Source organism: Podarcis filfolensis (genome assembly GCF_964270895.1).
Source record: "Podarcis filfolensis genome assembly, chromosome: 2".
Lineage (NCBI taxonomy): Eukaryota > Metazoa > Chordata > Lepidosauria > Squamata > Lacertidae > Podarcis > Podarcis filfolensis.
The window spans coordinates 60,227,860-60,245,008 of record NC_139605.1 but is presented as its reverse complement, the minus strand read 5'-3'; the positions used below and the strand labels follow the sequence as shown (position 1 = coordinate 60,245,008).

The window sequence follows — 17,149 nt, the reverse complement described above, 5'->3', positions numbered from 1 at the left end:
ACAAACTTGTTGGTCAGATTACATTTTGCTTGCTTAATCAAGAGAGGACCCCCGTGTGATATAAAAAGAAGAAGAATTGAACAACTCTTCATTTATTTAAATCACATATATACTGCTCAACATTGACGTTTCTAAGTGATGTACAGTAATATTACAAAAAATAATAATACAGTGGATAGAATCAATTAAAATTAATCACAAAAATAGAAAGCTGAAAATGCCTGCTGAACTATAAAGGTATGTAACAAGTACCTGGAATTCAGCTGGGAGGGGGCCTCGGTAATCTCAGCCAGGAGGGAGTTCCACAGAATCAGGCCCATGATACTGAATGCATGGCTTCTGGCGGCATGAGCCATGTATCTAAGCCATGGGGAGCCACTAACAGAAACTTTTAGAAGAGCTGCTTCAGACTGGAAGAGGGGGCGAAACAGCTTCAATTGGTTTTTGTTTCTATAAGGACAAAGTACTATATGGCAGAGTGAAATAGCTCTGTCAATTTCTGTCAGGGACTGGACTGATGAGGAATGGCATCTCCCAGAGAAGAGGAGGACAGTATAGCTTTACAATAGTGGTTTGCAGAAGGTCATGGCGCTGAGACAGAAGAGAGGCAAAGCTGGGAGATAATGGGAGAAGAGGGGGGAGGAGAACCAGAGCCAGAGCAGCTGGATGACACGTTATCACTAGAAAGCATTCCAACCCCCAACCCCCCTTCTCCCAGAACCTGGCGACCAGTGAAAGTGGTAGAGCAGAAAGCGAAGAGGCAATTGGCCCCAAGCAGCCACCGTAAAGGGGGGGCACTGCTGATGACTGAGAGGGAAAGGGGGGGAGGAGATTACTCGGAGCAACGCCATTACCTGAGAGGCAACATTTCTAAGCTTCTCTCTGTGAATAAAAGACTTTGGTAAGAGCTTCTTGTATCTCTATTACTGGCAGCCTGCCGTGAGGAAGAGGGATCAGATTCCCTGAAGCCTGACAATTTCTAGAAGTACTCCCTGTTGAAATATATACAGTATATAGCTATATATCTGTATATCTATACTGTATATATACACCCTGGCGCACGAGGAATCTTTTGGACGTATATCTGGCTTTGTGAATCAGGCATGCTTCCTTTTCTAAAACAATATTAGCTGAACTCCCACATCTCTGGGCTTCTGTTTTGCTGCTAGGAGAGAGAATATGTCAGACTGACAAGCCAATTCTAAACACGTTTACTTGGAAAAATGATTCCACTAGGTTGCATTTCCAAGTACCGGTAAGCAGAATTGCAAGCTTAAAGTAATTTGCTTGGCCTGGGAGGAAAGACAGGGTATAATTTTTTAAAAAATGTGCATAGTGAAATACTACTGTTTGGGATCATGCTCCATGGCTATGTCCATAATTGTTTAGTTTTGAATTAAAGTGTTCAAAATGTAAAACTTTTTTAAAAGTAGCAATAACAATTTTCAAGCATAGCATTCTATCAGATCTCCAACTCAGCTCTGTGCCTTACCTTCTGGTACATCATTTCTTCATGTACAACATAAGTTCCTCCTAACCATGAAGTCCAATACATTAAAATCTAAAATTGAAATGAATACCAGCAGGGGGTGGGCTTCCAAAACTGGAATTAAGTTGGGTCTACAAATCACAGGATATGAAACCAGCAAGTCTGAAACCTCCAATCCTCTGGCCAAATTTGGATCAACACAGGTCCCAATTTGGCCAACGATGCTGTTTCTCCCAAATCATACCACCTTGCCCTACACATGTCATCAGGTGTGGGGCAGGTACAGACACAGCTGGATTGGCAGCTGATCCCTTCAGAAAGCAAGGTTGAAGTCACTGCCCAACGTTTACTTGGGTAGGTCCTACTGATCTCAGTTGGCCTTACATCTGAGCAGACATGTGCAGGATTGTACTGGATATCAGTCAAAGCCAAGCATAGAGGCCTAGTCTTTAGCTCAAACAACAAAGTCTCATGTAATTGTTCTTTTAATTACAAAGTACCTGATCCTAGCTTGCTGACATATTCCCACAATATTTTCATTTGAACTGATACTAGTGAAAGCCCATTCAAACTGCAGCTTAAAATTAAATTCTGTTAAATTAGCTTCAATTTGTGGGTTCCTCTTTTGGAAAAAGCAGCATGAGTCTCCAAGTTTCCTAATTGGAGCCCTAATAGGGAGGACATATCTTTTTTTCTGTTTTCTAGTACACATCTGCTCTTACGTATGATGGAGTTCGAGTAATGGCAGAAGCTTTTCAGAGTCTCAGGAAACAGCGGATTGACATCTCTCGCCGTGGGAATGCGGGGGACTGCCTAGCAAATCCAGCTGTCCCTTGGGGACAAGGGATTGACATCCAGAGAGCTCTGCAACAGGTCAGAAAGCCAACTGTGGTGCAGAATCTGTTATTTTTCAATGAGAAGTCTTTCAAATATGCAAAAAACATCCAGTTGTCCCTTTACTTCCTTAACATTGGCATGATACAATCAGTATTTTATGGAATGCAAACTGGACGCATCCTGTTGAATCATTAACAGCCATGAACACTGAAAATTTACAGCCAGATTGAAGATCCAAAGTTGAGTGGTAAACTTTGACCTGCCAATTTAGGAAAATAAAACTTGAAAAAGAAAAGACCACTAAAGACATTTGGAGAGAAATGCATTTCCGTGGAGTTCTTGTTCATAAGCTCACCAAACTTTATTTCCAGTCCTCCAGAAATCTTTAATGAGCAGGAAATGTGCAGGAATAGCATGTAGTGGAATAATTCCTGGATTATACAATTTCACACTCCTGAGGGTGGATGACATGTTTGAATGTTCTCTGTAAATGAAACGTATCAGAGATAAAGCTAAGTAAGTCCCCTTCTCCCTTGACTCAAGGGCGAAGGAAAGGGGTTCAGTGGGGGTGGGCTGTCTGGTTTCACCACTGAGGGGGGTGACAGAATGCTGGGCAGCACTCACCACAGGCCCTGCAGTGCACCCAAGCCACCTGTTTCTCCTGGGAGTGATGCAGTGGCTTGGGCGCACACAGGCTCCACGTTGCCCCAAACAGTCCGCCCGCCACCTCCCCCTCAGCTGTAGGATGGCTGAATAGGAGGAGGCAGGCAGACTCCTTGGAGGCCCTGAGGAGTGTCCTGCCCCAGCTCACCTCCCACAGGTGGCTAGCCCTGCCCCTGGGCACCGGGCACCCATGCACACCGCCCCAGGTGCCCAATCGGCTTACTCCGCTGCTTCCTTGACTTGCTAGGTTTTCCATTGTTTTACTGGATAGGAGAGACTCTGCTGAAGCAGAGTAGCTTTCCCTTTTCTTCTACTACACAGTAATTTATTATCTGTGTTAACATCATTGTGCATCACTATATAATTCTGCATATCCAGGATGCATAGAATCAATAGAGACTGAGTACTTGCTTGTTTCTGTGTGGTCCGTGTGCGATCTAAATCTATAGCATAGCTTTTGCTCTTGAAAAGTGCTTCCTAAAAAACTGGTTTTGTTCTGAAAATAAAAGGGCATTGCAGGTTGATTCAGTATTATCCTGAAATGTGTCCATTGGAAAACAGATGTAGGTAGTCCTGGCATTGGGGGATGTATCCACACCTGCCCAATATTATGGGTGGGTGTTTACCAAGACCTCAATCATCACTTCTTTCTTCATTCACCTGGGGCAGAAGCAGGGAGGAAAAGGTGTAGGGAACCTAATCAAGCAGGTCGTGGGGTCAAATGCATGTAAACAACCACACCTATTCTTCTAGATGACAAGATGTATAATCAATTGACATTGAAGACAGCATGTTGAATATGAGCATAAATTATTCTGGATTGAGAATGACTACATTTTTGTGCTAGGAATGGGTTAGTGTGTACACGGCCCTACTGTATCTTTCACTGATGGAATTCTAACCCATTGTACATAACTAGCTGAGCTTGCAGAACCAATCAAATCATGATAGTTTTGTTATCTGGATCACCTTGCCAGGTAGTAAGGAGAATTCTACTAAGACACCAGGTGGAAATGTATAGGAATGTTTCTCCATATCCGCTCTTTGCAATGCAGTTAGGACTGAGAAGCAACCTTGTCAGCTTAGATATTACCATATCCAGATTTGGTATACAAAGATCTTGATACACTCATATGCGGGTTTGATCTGATGTTAAAGATTTGGCTGGAGGAAAAATACCTAAAGTCCATAACAAACTTTATCTTTTAACAGATTCCTGTATTTTTTTTAAGGTGCGCTTTGAAGGACTGACTGGTAACGTCCAGTTTAATGAGAAAGGACATCGGACCAATTACACCCTTCATGTGATTGAAATGAAACATGATGGGATCAGAAAGGTAACAGGCTACTTTGTCTTTGAAAACAGAAGAGAGTAATCTTTGAACTGCAACTTGTTTTTAAGAACATTTCTTCTCGAAAGTTAGCTTCTGTTGCGAGAAATATATACGAGTAAATTTTGTCTGGATGAATCTGTCTGCTTATGAGCTGTGTCACTTCTCCATGTTTTTTAGCCACAATTCCATTCTGTTTCGTTTCCACATTAATCAAACTGTGATTCATTTTTTATCCTATCAAACTACATAACTTAAATGCTTATTTTCATAAATATTTTAATCTGAATTTTCTCCAGAAGCAGCGAGCCACGATTCTAGCTTTCTGGCAGTGGCATTGCTGCTGCTTACTAGGAGGGAGAGGGGCAAGATCGCAGAAAGTCTGGGACTCTGTGGGCACACGGACAGAGCCAATCTAGTGCTCTTCTCAGGGCAGCTACACAGCCTTGACCTCCCTGCTGCCTCACCCCTCTGACTTCCAGTAATCATAATCATAATTTATCATTTATACCCCGCCCATCTGGCTGGGTTTCCCCAGCCACTCTGGGCGGCTCCCAACAAAACATTAAAAACACGATAAAACATCAAACATTAAAAACTTCCCTAAACAGGGCTGTCTTCAGATGTCTTCTAAAAGTCAGATAGTTGTTCATTTCTTTGACATCTGATTTGAGAGCATTCCACAGGGCAGGCGCCACCATCGAGAAGGCCCTCTGCCCGGTTCCCTGTAACCTCACTTCTCGCAGTGAGGGAACTGCCAGAAGGTCCTCAGAGTTGGACCTCAGTGTCCGGGCTGAATGATGGGGCTTCAGTGACACAGCTACCATGAACCTAACATTGCCACTTTGCCTCACTGGGAAAGCTGCTTCTAATTTTCCCTCAAAAGGATTTTATTACATTTAAAGTGCTGGGAATTCTGATGCAAAATTCAGAGAACTGTGGTAGATAGCTTTGTTCCAATCCATGCCGTAGTCTGAGAGGTGAAGATTTTGTGTAGGAGTTTGCAAGGCGTTTTTTTCCCCCCTATTGGGAAAGTATCCATCAATTCAAGTATTAAGTACAACAGGGTTAGGAGAGTGAATTACACCAGTGGAATCTAAACTTACATTAATGATTTCACCACCACATGCCTGTGTTGAAGCAGGAAAGGCAGGGCCCCCTCAGAACCAGGAATAGATTGAAAAGGCCCATATATGTTTCCATCAACATAATAACACCATTATATGTGCTCTTTGTAAAATATGTCATGATTTTGCTGCCATGCCTTTAAAGTCAGGGTCAACAGGAAACTTAAGAGAGTGATTGATTTCTCACCATGCTTTAGAGTGGGTATTCTCACTAGTATTACATTCCAGGCATTTTGGAAACTATCTTTATGTCAAATATATGCCATGATCTCTTTGTCATCATTAGATTGGCTATTGGAATGAAGATGAAAAACTTGTCCCAACAGCCGTAGATCAACAAGGAGCAAATGAAACCACAACTCTCCAGGATAGGGTCTACATTGTTACAACTATTCTAGTAAGTATTTCAGCATCCTTATGTCTACAGTGGGAGTGGAAAGGGGGGGAGGAGATAAAGACAGACGAATGAGATCAATGATCAGTGAAGGTGTCTTTGAGAAGGTGGGTGAATAACATGGAAAGGTAATCTTAGTCGTTGAATCACTTGATAACCAGGTCAAAAGATGAAATCTATGTGTAAATATGGCTATAAACATTTTGAGGTGGGGAGGGGGAAAGTTAATTACTGCAAAAAAAAGTATAGATCAAGGTGCACCATTATTTATTACAGCAAACTATTCCCATGGGAATAGTTATTCATTCATTTATTTGCTTGCTTGCTTGTTTGAAATATTCTTAGGCTATCTTTCAGAATGGCACCCTCTCAAAGCAGCTTGCTGAATAAAATAATGTGTACCCTCCCCCAAAAAACCAACCACGATTAACTTAGGTTCCTTAATTTCAGTGAGTCTACTCTGAGTCGGACTTAATTGGACACAACCTATCTAATATGAACTACCATTGTGCTCTAGCATTGCAAAATATCAGTGGGAAGAACTGGAATCTATCCAAATCTTGTAACGAATTTTTAAGCTCTTGAACAGATTCCCATATCGGCATGAGGATACTGTAATTTGCAGAGAAATGCAAGCAGTGTAGAATGTTCTGTCCTCATTTGCCATGATTATGGAAATTGCTGCCCAATGCTATCTAGGATCCTGTGGTCCGCGTGTTGCATTTGCCCATGTCTCAGATGTACAGCGATTCATCTTGAGTTAGCCAACTACATTCATAATTTGCGTTCTCTTTCCAATATGCATCATGGTTAGGATTGGTTTTACAGTTGGCATGGCTAAACTGCTATTTCCTCTGTCATTATTGGTGTCTTCTGCTTTTAAAGGGCAATGCCTTTAAAGGGCATTGCTTCATTAGCTGGGATATTTTTTCTATGTATTGGGAGTGCTGCAAGGAATGCTGAACAGTCAGGCAGCTAAAGCACCATCCTCATGCGTTGGGAGTAACAGCTGCCAAGCATCTGAAAGGAAGAAGCCATGGACATGGCTTTGACCTATAAAGTACTGGATTTGACCAGTAAAGCCCTGCATGCTTCAGAACCACAATAGTTAAAGGACTGCCTTTCTCCATAAAAACCTACCCAGACCTGAAATCAGCATCTGTAACCCCTCCAAGAGATGTCCAAAGGGTATTAACCAGCAAATGGGCCTTTTCTGTGGTAGTTCCTTGATTATGAAATGCTGCCCTCCAAGGAAGCTTGCCTGGTGCCAATGTTTTTATTTTTCCAGGCATTTGGATGATACAAGTGGTCTGGCTTTTAGGAGCTGTTTCTGCTGGGTCTTCTTGCATGGGGTGTGTCTGGATATTGTGTGTTTCAAGTAATTTTAGGTGGACACTTTAATATGTCTTTATTGTTTTTCTCAATATCTAATTACACATTTTTGCATTTCACTTTTTTCTAAATTACTGTGGGACTCCTTTCACTTGACTGAAACACTAGGTACACAAAATAGATACTTGAAACAATGGATAAAAGAAACTCAAAACTAAAGATGAGCTACCCCCACATCAGAGTCCTCCCATAGATAGATAGGAAACTGATCCTTTCATTACCTAGCCACAGGATGTCCTTATTCTTTTCCTGACTTTCTGCCAGGAAGCAGTGCATCATAGATAAGGGCAGGAGATCCTGGATGCCTGTGGAGGTGGCTGTGTGAATCTATAGTTCTGTGAAGGATATCAAGCTATCCTTGAACTCATTGGTTATTTGAAATGAATTATAGAATTTGAGGGAATTGAATGTTTTCCTTGCTTTCCTTTTTTGGAGTTTACGGTGGGAACACTACAAACTCTTTTCTTGCATAATTCACCTGTAAAGTATTATAGCCAGCCTCTTTCCCACATGACATTAGCATGATATACATCCATATGCTCTGTAAACTGTTCTGTTTCTCCCAGGAAGCCCCCTATGTGATGGAAAAGAAGACCAATGAGCCATTGCAAGGAAATTTGAGGTACGAAGGTTATTGCGTAGAGTTAGCTGCTGAGATCGCAAAACATGTTGGCTACAACTACAGCTTGCAGGTTGTCGCTGATCGGAAGTATGGAGCACGAGATCCTGAGACTAAAATGTGGAATGGCATGGTCGGGGAGCTAGTATATGGAGTAAGTTTCTCTCACTCTCATCCTGTGGCTTAAAAACTGTAACAGCTAATGAAACAAGGACATCCCCAAGTGTATCATTAGATGAACACTGGAAATTTCAGGTGATTTTGCATCAAGTCACTACCCATTTGTGTTCAGCTCCTGCATGGCTGATCATTATTCACCAATCACAGCAAGACAAATATTAAAATCTGTGTGAGTCAATGTGGTGTATCATTAATGATCCTGTGCCGTTGGCAAATAGCCACCTAAGTTGAACTATTTTCAGTCAATCGAAATTATTTGTGTCAACTATTTGTTAATAGCGAAGTATATCCTGATGAAAATAAATGGTCAGGCACAGTGCCAGCAGGAAAGTCTCCTCTTTCGCTTTTGTAGTTGAGGCTTGTTACTATCATGTCATTTCTGAATGGCAACATTAAGTAAGGAATTAAGGAATGGAGATGTCACAGGTAATAGATTGCAGCATCAGTTGTGGAATCCTACCCATCAGCTGAAAGGTTTGTTAGGAAGGAAAAATACTAGTATTTCCATTCTACAACACTTATTTAACATTCAGTTGTAAGGAAACCACTAAGCAGTTTCATACAAAATATGAAATATTAAAATTATTGAATAAAAAACTTAACAAGAAGTATTTTAAAATATTCAGAATGAATAGTTGCTAAAAAGAAATAAAACACCTGTAACTTTAGCATGTCTGAATGGCCTTTCCTGAACAAAAATGTTTTAATCAGGTTCCAAAAAGGGTTCAGCAAAGGCACCTGCCTGATGTTGATAGGCAGGGAGTTCCAAAGTGCGGGTACTACTATACCAAAAGATTTCTTACAAGTATGGAACGAGTATTATATGGCACCTGTAGCATTGCTAGTTCTGCAGATTGAAGTAGTCAGGTGAGCATACATGGGTAAGGCAACCCTGCAACCACACTGTTAACTAACAGCAGCAGAACTTGGCCCAGTAGCAAATGGGCAACCAATGCAGGTCTCAGAGCAGAGTTATAAGCTGCTAGGGCCTCACTCCTTTCATCAACCCTGCTGCAGCATTTAGCAGCTTCTTGCTCAAGCACAAGGGAAGCCCCACATTAGTTATCAATAATGATTAATAATAGGAAAGAAAATAGTACCAATCCACACTGGGATTGTTTTTATTTAAAACATTACAGTAAGACAGGGTGGGCCAACATGAGGCTTTGCAAATGATGTTGGACTACAACTCACACCATCCCTAATCATGCTGTGTTTTGGCCGATGGAAGCCCAGTAACGTCTGGAGAGAACCATGCTGGTTAGCCGGGCACAGAGATAAATGTCAACTCATCAAAAGAATCTGATAAAGAAACATGGCAAACTGAGGTTTCTGTACAAAATATAACCCGCACTTTCAAGCTTTTTCCAAACTGGCATTAAAGAAAAATTCATTGTGTCTGAAAATCAATTTTCACAGAAGAAAACAAATACAACCCTGATACATATAAATGGAAAGTGAAAATATTATTTAATGCAAAACGGAAAAAACAAAACAAAACAACAACAATTTGGTAACAAAATCTTGAAACATTGGTGCATTGCGGATCTTCAAAACATTGGTCTCACTTTAGTCTCTTTTTAATTTTCAGAAAGCTGATGTGGCTGTCGCACCACTGACCATCACTCTAGTGCGAGAGGAAGTTATAGACTTTTCCAAGCCATTTATGAGCCTGGGCATATCTATCATGATTAAAAAACCACAAAAGTCCAAGCCTGGCGTCTTTTCCTTTCTGGATCCCTTAGCTTATGAGATTTGGATGTGTATAGTTTTTGCCTACATTGGAGTAAGCGTTGTCCTCTTTCTGGTCAGTCGCTTCAGTCCTTATGAATGGCATAACGAGGAGGTTGAGGAAGGCCGGGACCAGCCAGCCAATGACCAAACAAATGAATTTGGAATATTTAACAGTCTCTGGTTTTCCCTGGGAGCTTTTATGCAACAAGGATGTGACATATCTCCAAGGTTAGTAATTTTCTCTGAATATGCAGTCTTTGAGATAGCGCGGTGTGTGCGTGTCCGGAATCATGTGGAATGGGACATTTCTTTCATAACTTTCACCTCCAGTATAATGTCAGAAGCCAAGAGATTTGTGATTAAGTTGAAGCAGGGTACTTGCTTCCTTAAAAATGAAGAATGAGATTCTTGAATTGGTTGCACCTCCCACTTGCTCCACTAAGCAAATTAGAAACACATCCTTTACAGGGTGTGTTCCTTTCTGCCTAGTTCCAATAGTCAGGCCTTTGATGAAGCCCTGTCAGCCATCTTTAGGCAGCTGGTGGCAACCCATAGCTTAGAGCATTTATTGTGTTTCCTTTCTTCCTCATATGATAATCCTGTTGTGAGAGAGGGGGCTTAAAATAGAAAGAGCTTTGGAATTCCAGCTGCTACATTTCCCAAACACCTAGAGTTTTCATAGAATCATAGAATCATAGAGTTGGAAGAGACCATAAGGGCCATCGAGTCCAACCCCCTGCCAAGCAGGAAACACCATCAGAGCACTCCTGACATATGGTTGTCAAGCCTCTGCTTAAAGACCTCCAAAGAAGGAGACTCCACCACACTCCTTGGTGTGGCTCAGCCATTCAGAGGAGTTGGTGGTGAGCGGGTGACAGAAACGGAGAGGGGAAATGGCTGCCAGGAAATGGAAAGAGGAACTCCAGAGGGCTGAGGCTTAAGAATAAGGTTGCCACCTGCCCCTAGAAAAACAGGATCACCCTAGTTTGGGACAAAAATTGTCCCCTGTCTCGTTTGGACTTCAAACAGGACACATTTTTTCCTGTCTTCGAGCTTGGCCAGCCCAAAATGGCAGTTGTGTCACTGTTGGTGTGGCTGACAAGGAGCTTGGCCTGGCGTAAGTGACAAAAGAGAAGAGGGGGAAAGAGCAACCTCCTCTCCAACCTTTGCCCTTTCCTTCTTTCTTTCTCAATGGTACCACTGCCCTCCAGTCTAGCGGTGTGCAGGTCTGCCACTGCTTAGCCCCCTTTTCCACCCCAACCTGACTTCTCCCCCTCCACGCTTGATTCCCTTCCATTGCAAGCATGGGCAAGAGGCTAGCGCTGTAACTCAAGCCACCCATGGGAGCCAGATGTCTATCCCTTGCCCCTGCCCATCTACATGAGTCAAGGGGAAGAGCAGGGCAGCAGTGGTGAGGGAGGCGGAAGGCTGAATGTGACGAACCTCTCCCCACCCCTACCTGTCCTTTATTTTGCCTGACCTATCCTGTATTTTGTCTGATCAAAGATGACAACCCTACTTCAGAAGCAAGGATCCACCGCAGTGGTGGGTCTGCTACCTCAGTTTCCCTGGCTCGGGCATTTTGGTGCAGAAGTTGATGCAGGGTGTATTGAACTGGAGACTAAACCATTTAAAAATCCTGATGCAAATGGCAGTTTTAATAAAGACATTTATTTTGGGTCAGTGCCATTTTGCTTCCCACTGCAACATTTCTTCATTTTTCCTTTTTGCTGTTGTTGATTCGTTTATGTGTGGCAACAATGGGCAAATTCTACTTTCTGATTTCTAGGTATACTTGAAAATGCCTAAGAGAAAAGAGTATGATATTACTTATGTGGAATATAAACATGCATTCTCCGTGCTTAATTCATAAGGCTGTCCAAGATGGGAATTTAGAGTGACACCAACAGATTCTCATTGTGTTTCCCTCCTTCAAGCACTACTTTTGAGTGTTGTGGGTGGAGGAAGTCTTGTAAAAAATTAAGTAGTTGAACTGGTTAAAGAAGTCTCTCTGAAAGCAAGTACGCTCTGCATAAATAAAACATATGTAGGCAATTTATTCATCTACTGCTGCTACTTGGCAGGCCAGGTGAAGACTGCAAATTTAAAGAGATCAGGAGAAAAAGAATCCGTGACACTTGGCGCCTGTCTCACACACAATCCCATATGCTAGCATCTATATGCTGTCTGAGCATATTATACAATTATCCCAAGCAGATCATTAGTGGTTGGTTTCAGTTTCTTCCAGTTTGTCATGGAATTCCAGAAATAAATGTGGAATTTGGGTTATGGCTGGGCACAACTAATTGTGGAAAGTGGGTTCAGTAGGGTGGCTGTGTCTCCTGCTTTGCAGAGGACAGTCCTCTATTTGAGGGTTGCTTGGAAGAACCCTCTTTCCCCTGAGCACAGACACACATGCAGGCTCTGCAGAGTTTTACAGAGCTCTGCCCCCAGATTTGGTAGAATGGTTTATGCCATGGTATAGCTGAACACCTGTATTCAAATACTTTCAATCCTCATGAAATCAAATGTCATCATGGACTTTTCCCCCATCATGGACTATTTAAAGGGGAGGTAGCCAAGAAGGTCCTCTCCAGATATTGTTGGATTCTACATTCCATCAGCCCCAGCTAGCATGGCCAATTGTTAGGACAACAGGAGCTGTAGTCCAACACCATCTGGAACTATGGTGACTACTCCTGGAATACATCAGCCCGAGACCTATTTGCTCAGTGTGACTGGAAGCTAACTGTACTTCTAGTATGAGGGAAAGTTGGAACAGTAGAAGATGAAACCAAAAGATGAAATTACATCAACACATTTCATTATTGGTTCACAACCAGTAGCAAACCTCTGTTGATAGGCCCTGGTTCTGAGCTGTTTGTTTTCTGCTAGACTAATTACTCATGAGAGACCAGGCAGTAGAGAAACAAAGACCTTAGAGACAATTGGGCAGCTGTAACATTTCTGATACTAATGGGTTTTAAAAGGTCACTGCCTGATTACTCATTCTGATATATTTCATATCTTGAGCACATTAAAGTTCTTGTTAGGATGGAGCACCAGCAAAGAGAGACAGAAAAGCTTTTACCACCCTCTCTTATCTTAGCCACATGTGTTGAGATTAGATTATTACAATTGATAGAGCAAAATGAACTTAGTTTCGATCAGCATGTCATAGCTAACACTTTATAAAGTCATGATGGAACAATTTAAAGATACTTGCATGATCTGCACTTCAACACCGGGCTATGACAAATGGGCATGATGTTCTTCAAATCGGTGCACTCATTTATTTAAGCACTTTGATTGAACCTGAGGGCAATTTTGAATCAAAGGGAACAAATTGTAATTGGTGAGACTGCGACTGAAGGGCAGCCTTGTTTATTTTATTAAAGTAATTTTGGTCCAGGTATATTACTGAATTAGTGAATATATTAGTGAATTGAAATGAAAATGTTAAAAATGGCCTTTCTGTTCAAATGAGTAGCTTTGTTTATTAAATGTAAATTTATCTCACACCTCCATCATCTTCCAAACAGCACCCAGATTGAGATTTTGCTGGTATACAACTTTAATTACATTTATTAACTAATTGTCTGATGATCAGGTTGAGGTTTGCTGATATGCACATTTAATTGTTTGAGTGAAACCTAATGATTAATCAACTAAAAATATAATCAGTGAACAGCTTTAATTCAAAAATCTAAAATAATGAAAACCAACACAGTAGATCCAGTTAGCACTTTTTAAACTCACATCTCCATTTCACTTAACCCCAGGCCATAAGAATATATACATCCCAAACAGAATTGCCCAGTTGTAACAGTTCCTAAAACAGTTGTATTTAGAGTACATGTCCAAAGACAAGGGTCAGTATAAATTCAAGCACATTCACTTTGCATGAACCCTAGCATCAAAGACTAATTCATTGCGGGTATTTGATACAGTATGTTGATGTAAGACAGCCTCTACTATCTATACATTTGAAGGATGTGATGCAGTGCATAATTCAGATCCTGGCCTCCCAGATCTTAGTGTAGCACTCTAACCACTGCACCAGACTGGCCCACATTTGTCCCCACTTCAGTGTGTGAATTAGCCATCAAACACCATAGGTTCTGCTATTGCACCACAACAATTCAATCACAGCAGAGTTTAATGGAGGCAGTTCATATATCCACCTGGGGGCCATTGAACTGGTTCCCCTCATATGGTGGAGAAGCAGGCATGCACAACCCAATTGTTCTCATCAAAAATGTGGGTGGGAACACACAGTGTCTTATGATCCTATGCACATACCACATGCATCTTGCAGTGTAGAATGGGGCATGTCTGCTTCTCTACCAATCAAAGAGGCTCCTCGTCTAGATGAGCATGTGAACATGGCCACCAATTGATGTGTGGTGAAAGAGCATCACATCTAATGTGAGGCCTTCCTTGCCATCGCCAGAGCATCCAGTATCTTATTCTTTCCCAGGGTTCTAATCCTGCTTTTTCCAGGCTTTGGGCCAGTCACTGCCTCTCAGCCTAACCTACCTCAGAGTTGTTGTGGGGATTAAATGTGGAGGCGGACACCATTTTGAGCTCCTTAGAGAAAAAGGTGGGATATAAATGCAGTAAATAAATACTAGTAGTCATGCCTCATTAGGCCGATACTGAAGATGTGTCAACTCATGTATTTTTCATCGCTACAGACATCATTTTTAAATAAATAAATCTGGCTTTACCAAAAGATAACCTACTGCAATATTTTTATTTACCACCATGAGCCCGAAATACAAAGACTACAAACAGAAGATACAAGACCCAGGGTATCTTTCTGGATGCCACTTACTAGCGCTACAGCCTGCTTTAGCTCATGGCAGGAGTTCCTGGATAAAAGCCCAGGGCCTCTGTTAAGCACAAGGTCAAAGCTATTTATTTTATTCACGCTGACATCAAGTCAAATACGGTGTGCTTTCAATGTACTGCTTTTTTAAAATGACAGAAAAGTACTCAAACTCAGAATAACAGAGAAGCATGGCTGAGTCTGTGGGCATTTGCAACACCACGTGAATAGTCAGGGTGCAGAGGGAAGAGAAAAGAAATGGATCATAAGCATCAGAAAATAATGAAACCCCTCCTCAGACACGTAAATTTGCCCTGACACTCAAAAATGGAGCTCCTTGTCAGGAACAGTTCCCCATGTGCTGAAACATCAAACTGCAGGGGGCAGATTTTCAAGGGAGTACCTTCAGGCCCTAGGTCATTACCGCTGACCATTGGCCATGCTGGCTGAAGCAGATAGGAGCTGTAGTCCAGCAACATTTGGAGGGCAACACCCTGCCCTGGGCTGACTCCACCCAAACTGTTGGATCCTTCTGGACAGACAGGAATATAAAGGGCTTCCTGTTGCTGTTGAGATTTGCTTGACCAACATCATCTTCCTGAGCTCTGGTGTGTTTGTGAATCGTTCTGGTTTACTCTTCAAGTCTGTCTTTTGGGTCGTACAGTCTTTACTTGCTCTTTGACCTTTTGTTCTTCTGTCCTGATTTCTGGCTTTTCACACAGATTCTGGCTCATCACACCTTGCTTCCCCATGTCCCAGAGAAGATTCAGGGGGAGAAGAGAGGAAGTAGAAGCCTTTCTAAGAGTGTGGGAGTTAGTTTGAACAGCGTTGAATGCTGCTCTGATTATCTTTCAGAGAAAATTTCTTTCCCACTAGGATTGCTAATATATTATTGAAAACTAAAACTGGAAAATAATATGCCCAGCTACTCTGCAGGCTCTTGATTTTTTTGTTTAGCAACACATAATTATATGTGTATATTTTATTCATTTAGGTTTTCCATGCCTGGATATGCCATATGCCTAATCAGTGCCCCCCCCCACACACACACATTTATACACACACACTGCAAAGTCTGAACAACCTGCTAAGTACAGTATCAACACATTTACAATAAAACCAACAAAGCATTAAAAATGTTTTCAATATGCAAGGTCACAAAATCACAAAGTTGGATCATATGGTCCAACCCAACATGGGACTTGAACCCAGAACCCTGAGATTAAGAGTCTCATGCTCTACCAACAGAGCTATCCCTCGGGACAGCATTAAAATAAAACCAGAAATATTGTTATCAATAATATTAGCCTACACAACCTTATGTCCCTCATGCCCTGCCTGTTTAAATTGCACCGTGTTTAGAAAAAGTACATTTGATTTTTCATGTCGCCAAAGAAAACCCACAAGCACACACCTTCCTGCCTACTCACCATGCCTAAGTACCTGAAAGTTTGGAAACAGCTGTGGAGACATGTTGATTCTTATTCCCAGTCAAACACAGAATAGGAGGAATTTAGTTGTATAAGGAGGAAGAGCAGCTTGGGAGAGCCTGCAATATCTCTAAAGGGGCAATTGATGATTGATGGTGATTCAAAGGAAGGACTCCATCATGCCCTAAGTAATTGGTGTCAGAGGTTCTCAGAAAAGTAGAGGGACAGCACTATATAAGTGTGCAGCTGCTGGCTTACCCAGGAATAAAACTCTTCAAAGTACACCGTAAATATATCATTTGCTCTTGGTGGACTGGATGCCAGACAGAATGACTGTAATGAAATACACATCCCACTGAAGCTCGGAATCGATCACTCTGAATACACTATTTTTCTCTGCTACTGGGCTACAAATAATGATGTCTACAAGATATGTCCAAGTAAAAGTGCTGTCTATCTGGTCAGTGGATGGCATTCTGCATTTATATCTATCCTTCCCTTGTCAATGTGGACTCATCAGTCCATCGATCTCTCTGTACAAAGTTAGATTCTGGTTAGTGGCCAAAAACACATCTGAGTGATTTTCTTCCATTGATGTCTTTCCTACTTTGCAAGGTAGAGTGCCTGGAAGAAGATAAAGAGATGTCAGGCATCCTGAACTCCATTCCTGGTGAATGGTCTCTTCATCAGCACAAGTGGCAAAGTAATCCCTTTGTCTTCGGTGGGTTGGGACCAACCCACAAATGGCTTTACAATCCAACCTAATCAAACCAGTGGCACCAGATCCATTTCATTTTGCTTTTATTGGTTTCTTTTTAAAGACAGGGTGATATGTTGGTAGGTAGTTGTGCAGAAGAAAATATTTCCCACCACTGTGTGCCAAGCAACATCAGTCACTATACCCTATTCTATACCTAGGAGGGGGAGAAAGATAAATAGGTACGGGGGGGGCATGGATACTGGACATGGTGGCTAGATCTGCGTCCCATCTTGCAGTTTGTCTTTAAATGTACATCCTGAATTCAAAACAGTTGAAGACTATCTGAGTGATTCATCAGCTGTGTAACATGGTTGTGTGGACTTTATGGGTTCCCTCTTGGACTAACCAATGAAATAAAGGTT

General features: G+C 41.8%; 1 protein-coding gene across 8 annotated transcripts in view; it reads left to right on the top strand.

Annotated features, from left to right (window-relative positions):
- GRIA1 (glutamate ionotropic receptor AMPA type subunit 1) overlaps positions 1-17,149 on the top strand; it is a 193,490-nt gene that overhangs the window by 135,750 nt on the left and 40,591 nt on the right. For all 8 annotated transcript variants that reach the window (XR_014545596.1, XM_083603827.1, XM_083603828.1 and 5 more), the window contains exons 7-11: positions 2,195-2,362; positions 4,222-4,326; positions 5,734-5,844; positions 7,800-8,006; positions 9,624-9,994. Coding sequence is in view for 7 of the 8 variants with exons in the window: in XM_083603827.1 (XP_083459953.1) it covers positions 2,195-2,362; positions 4,222-4,326; positions 5,734-5,844; positions 7,800-8,006; positions 9,624-9,994 (962 nt within the window). In the remaining variant the exon portion in view is untranslated. The remainder of the gene's footprint in view (positions 1-2,194; positions 2,363-4,221; positions 4,327-5,733; positions 5,845-7,799; positions 8,007-9,623; positions 9,995-17,149) is intronic.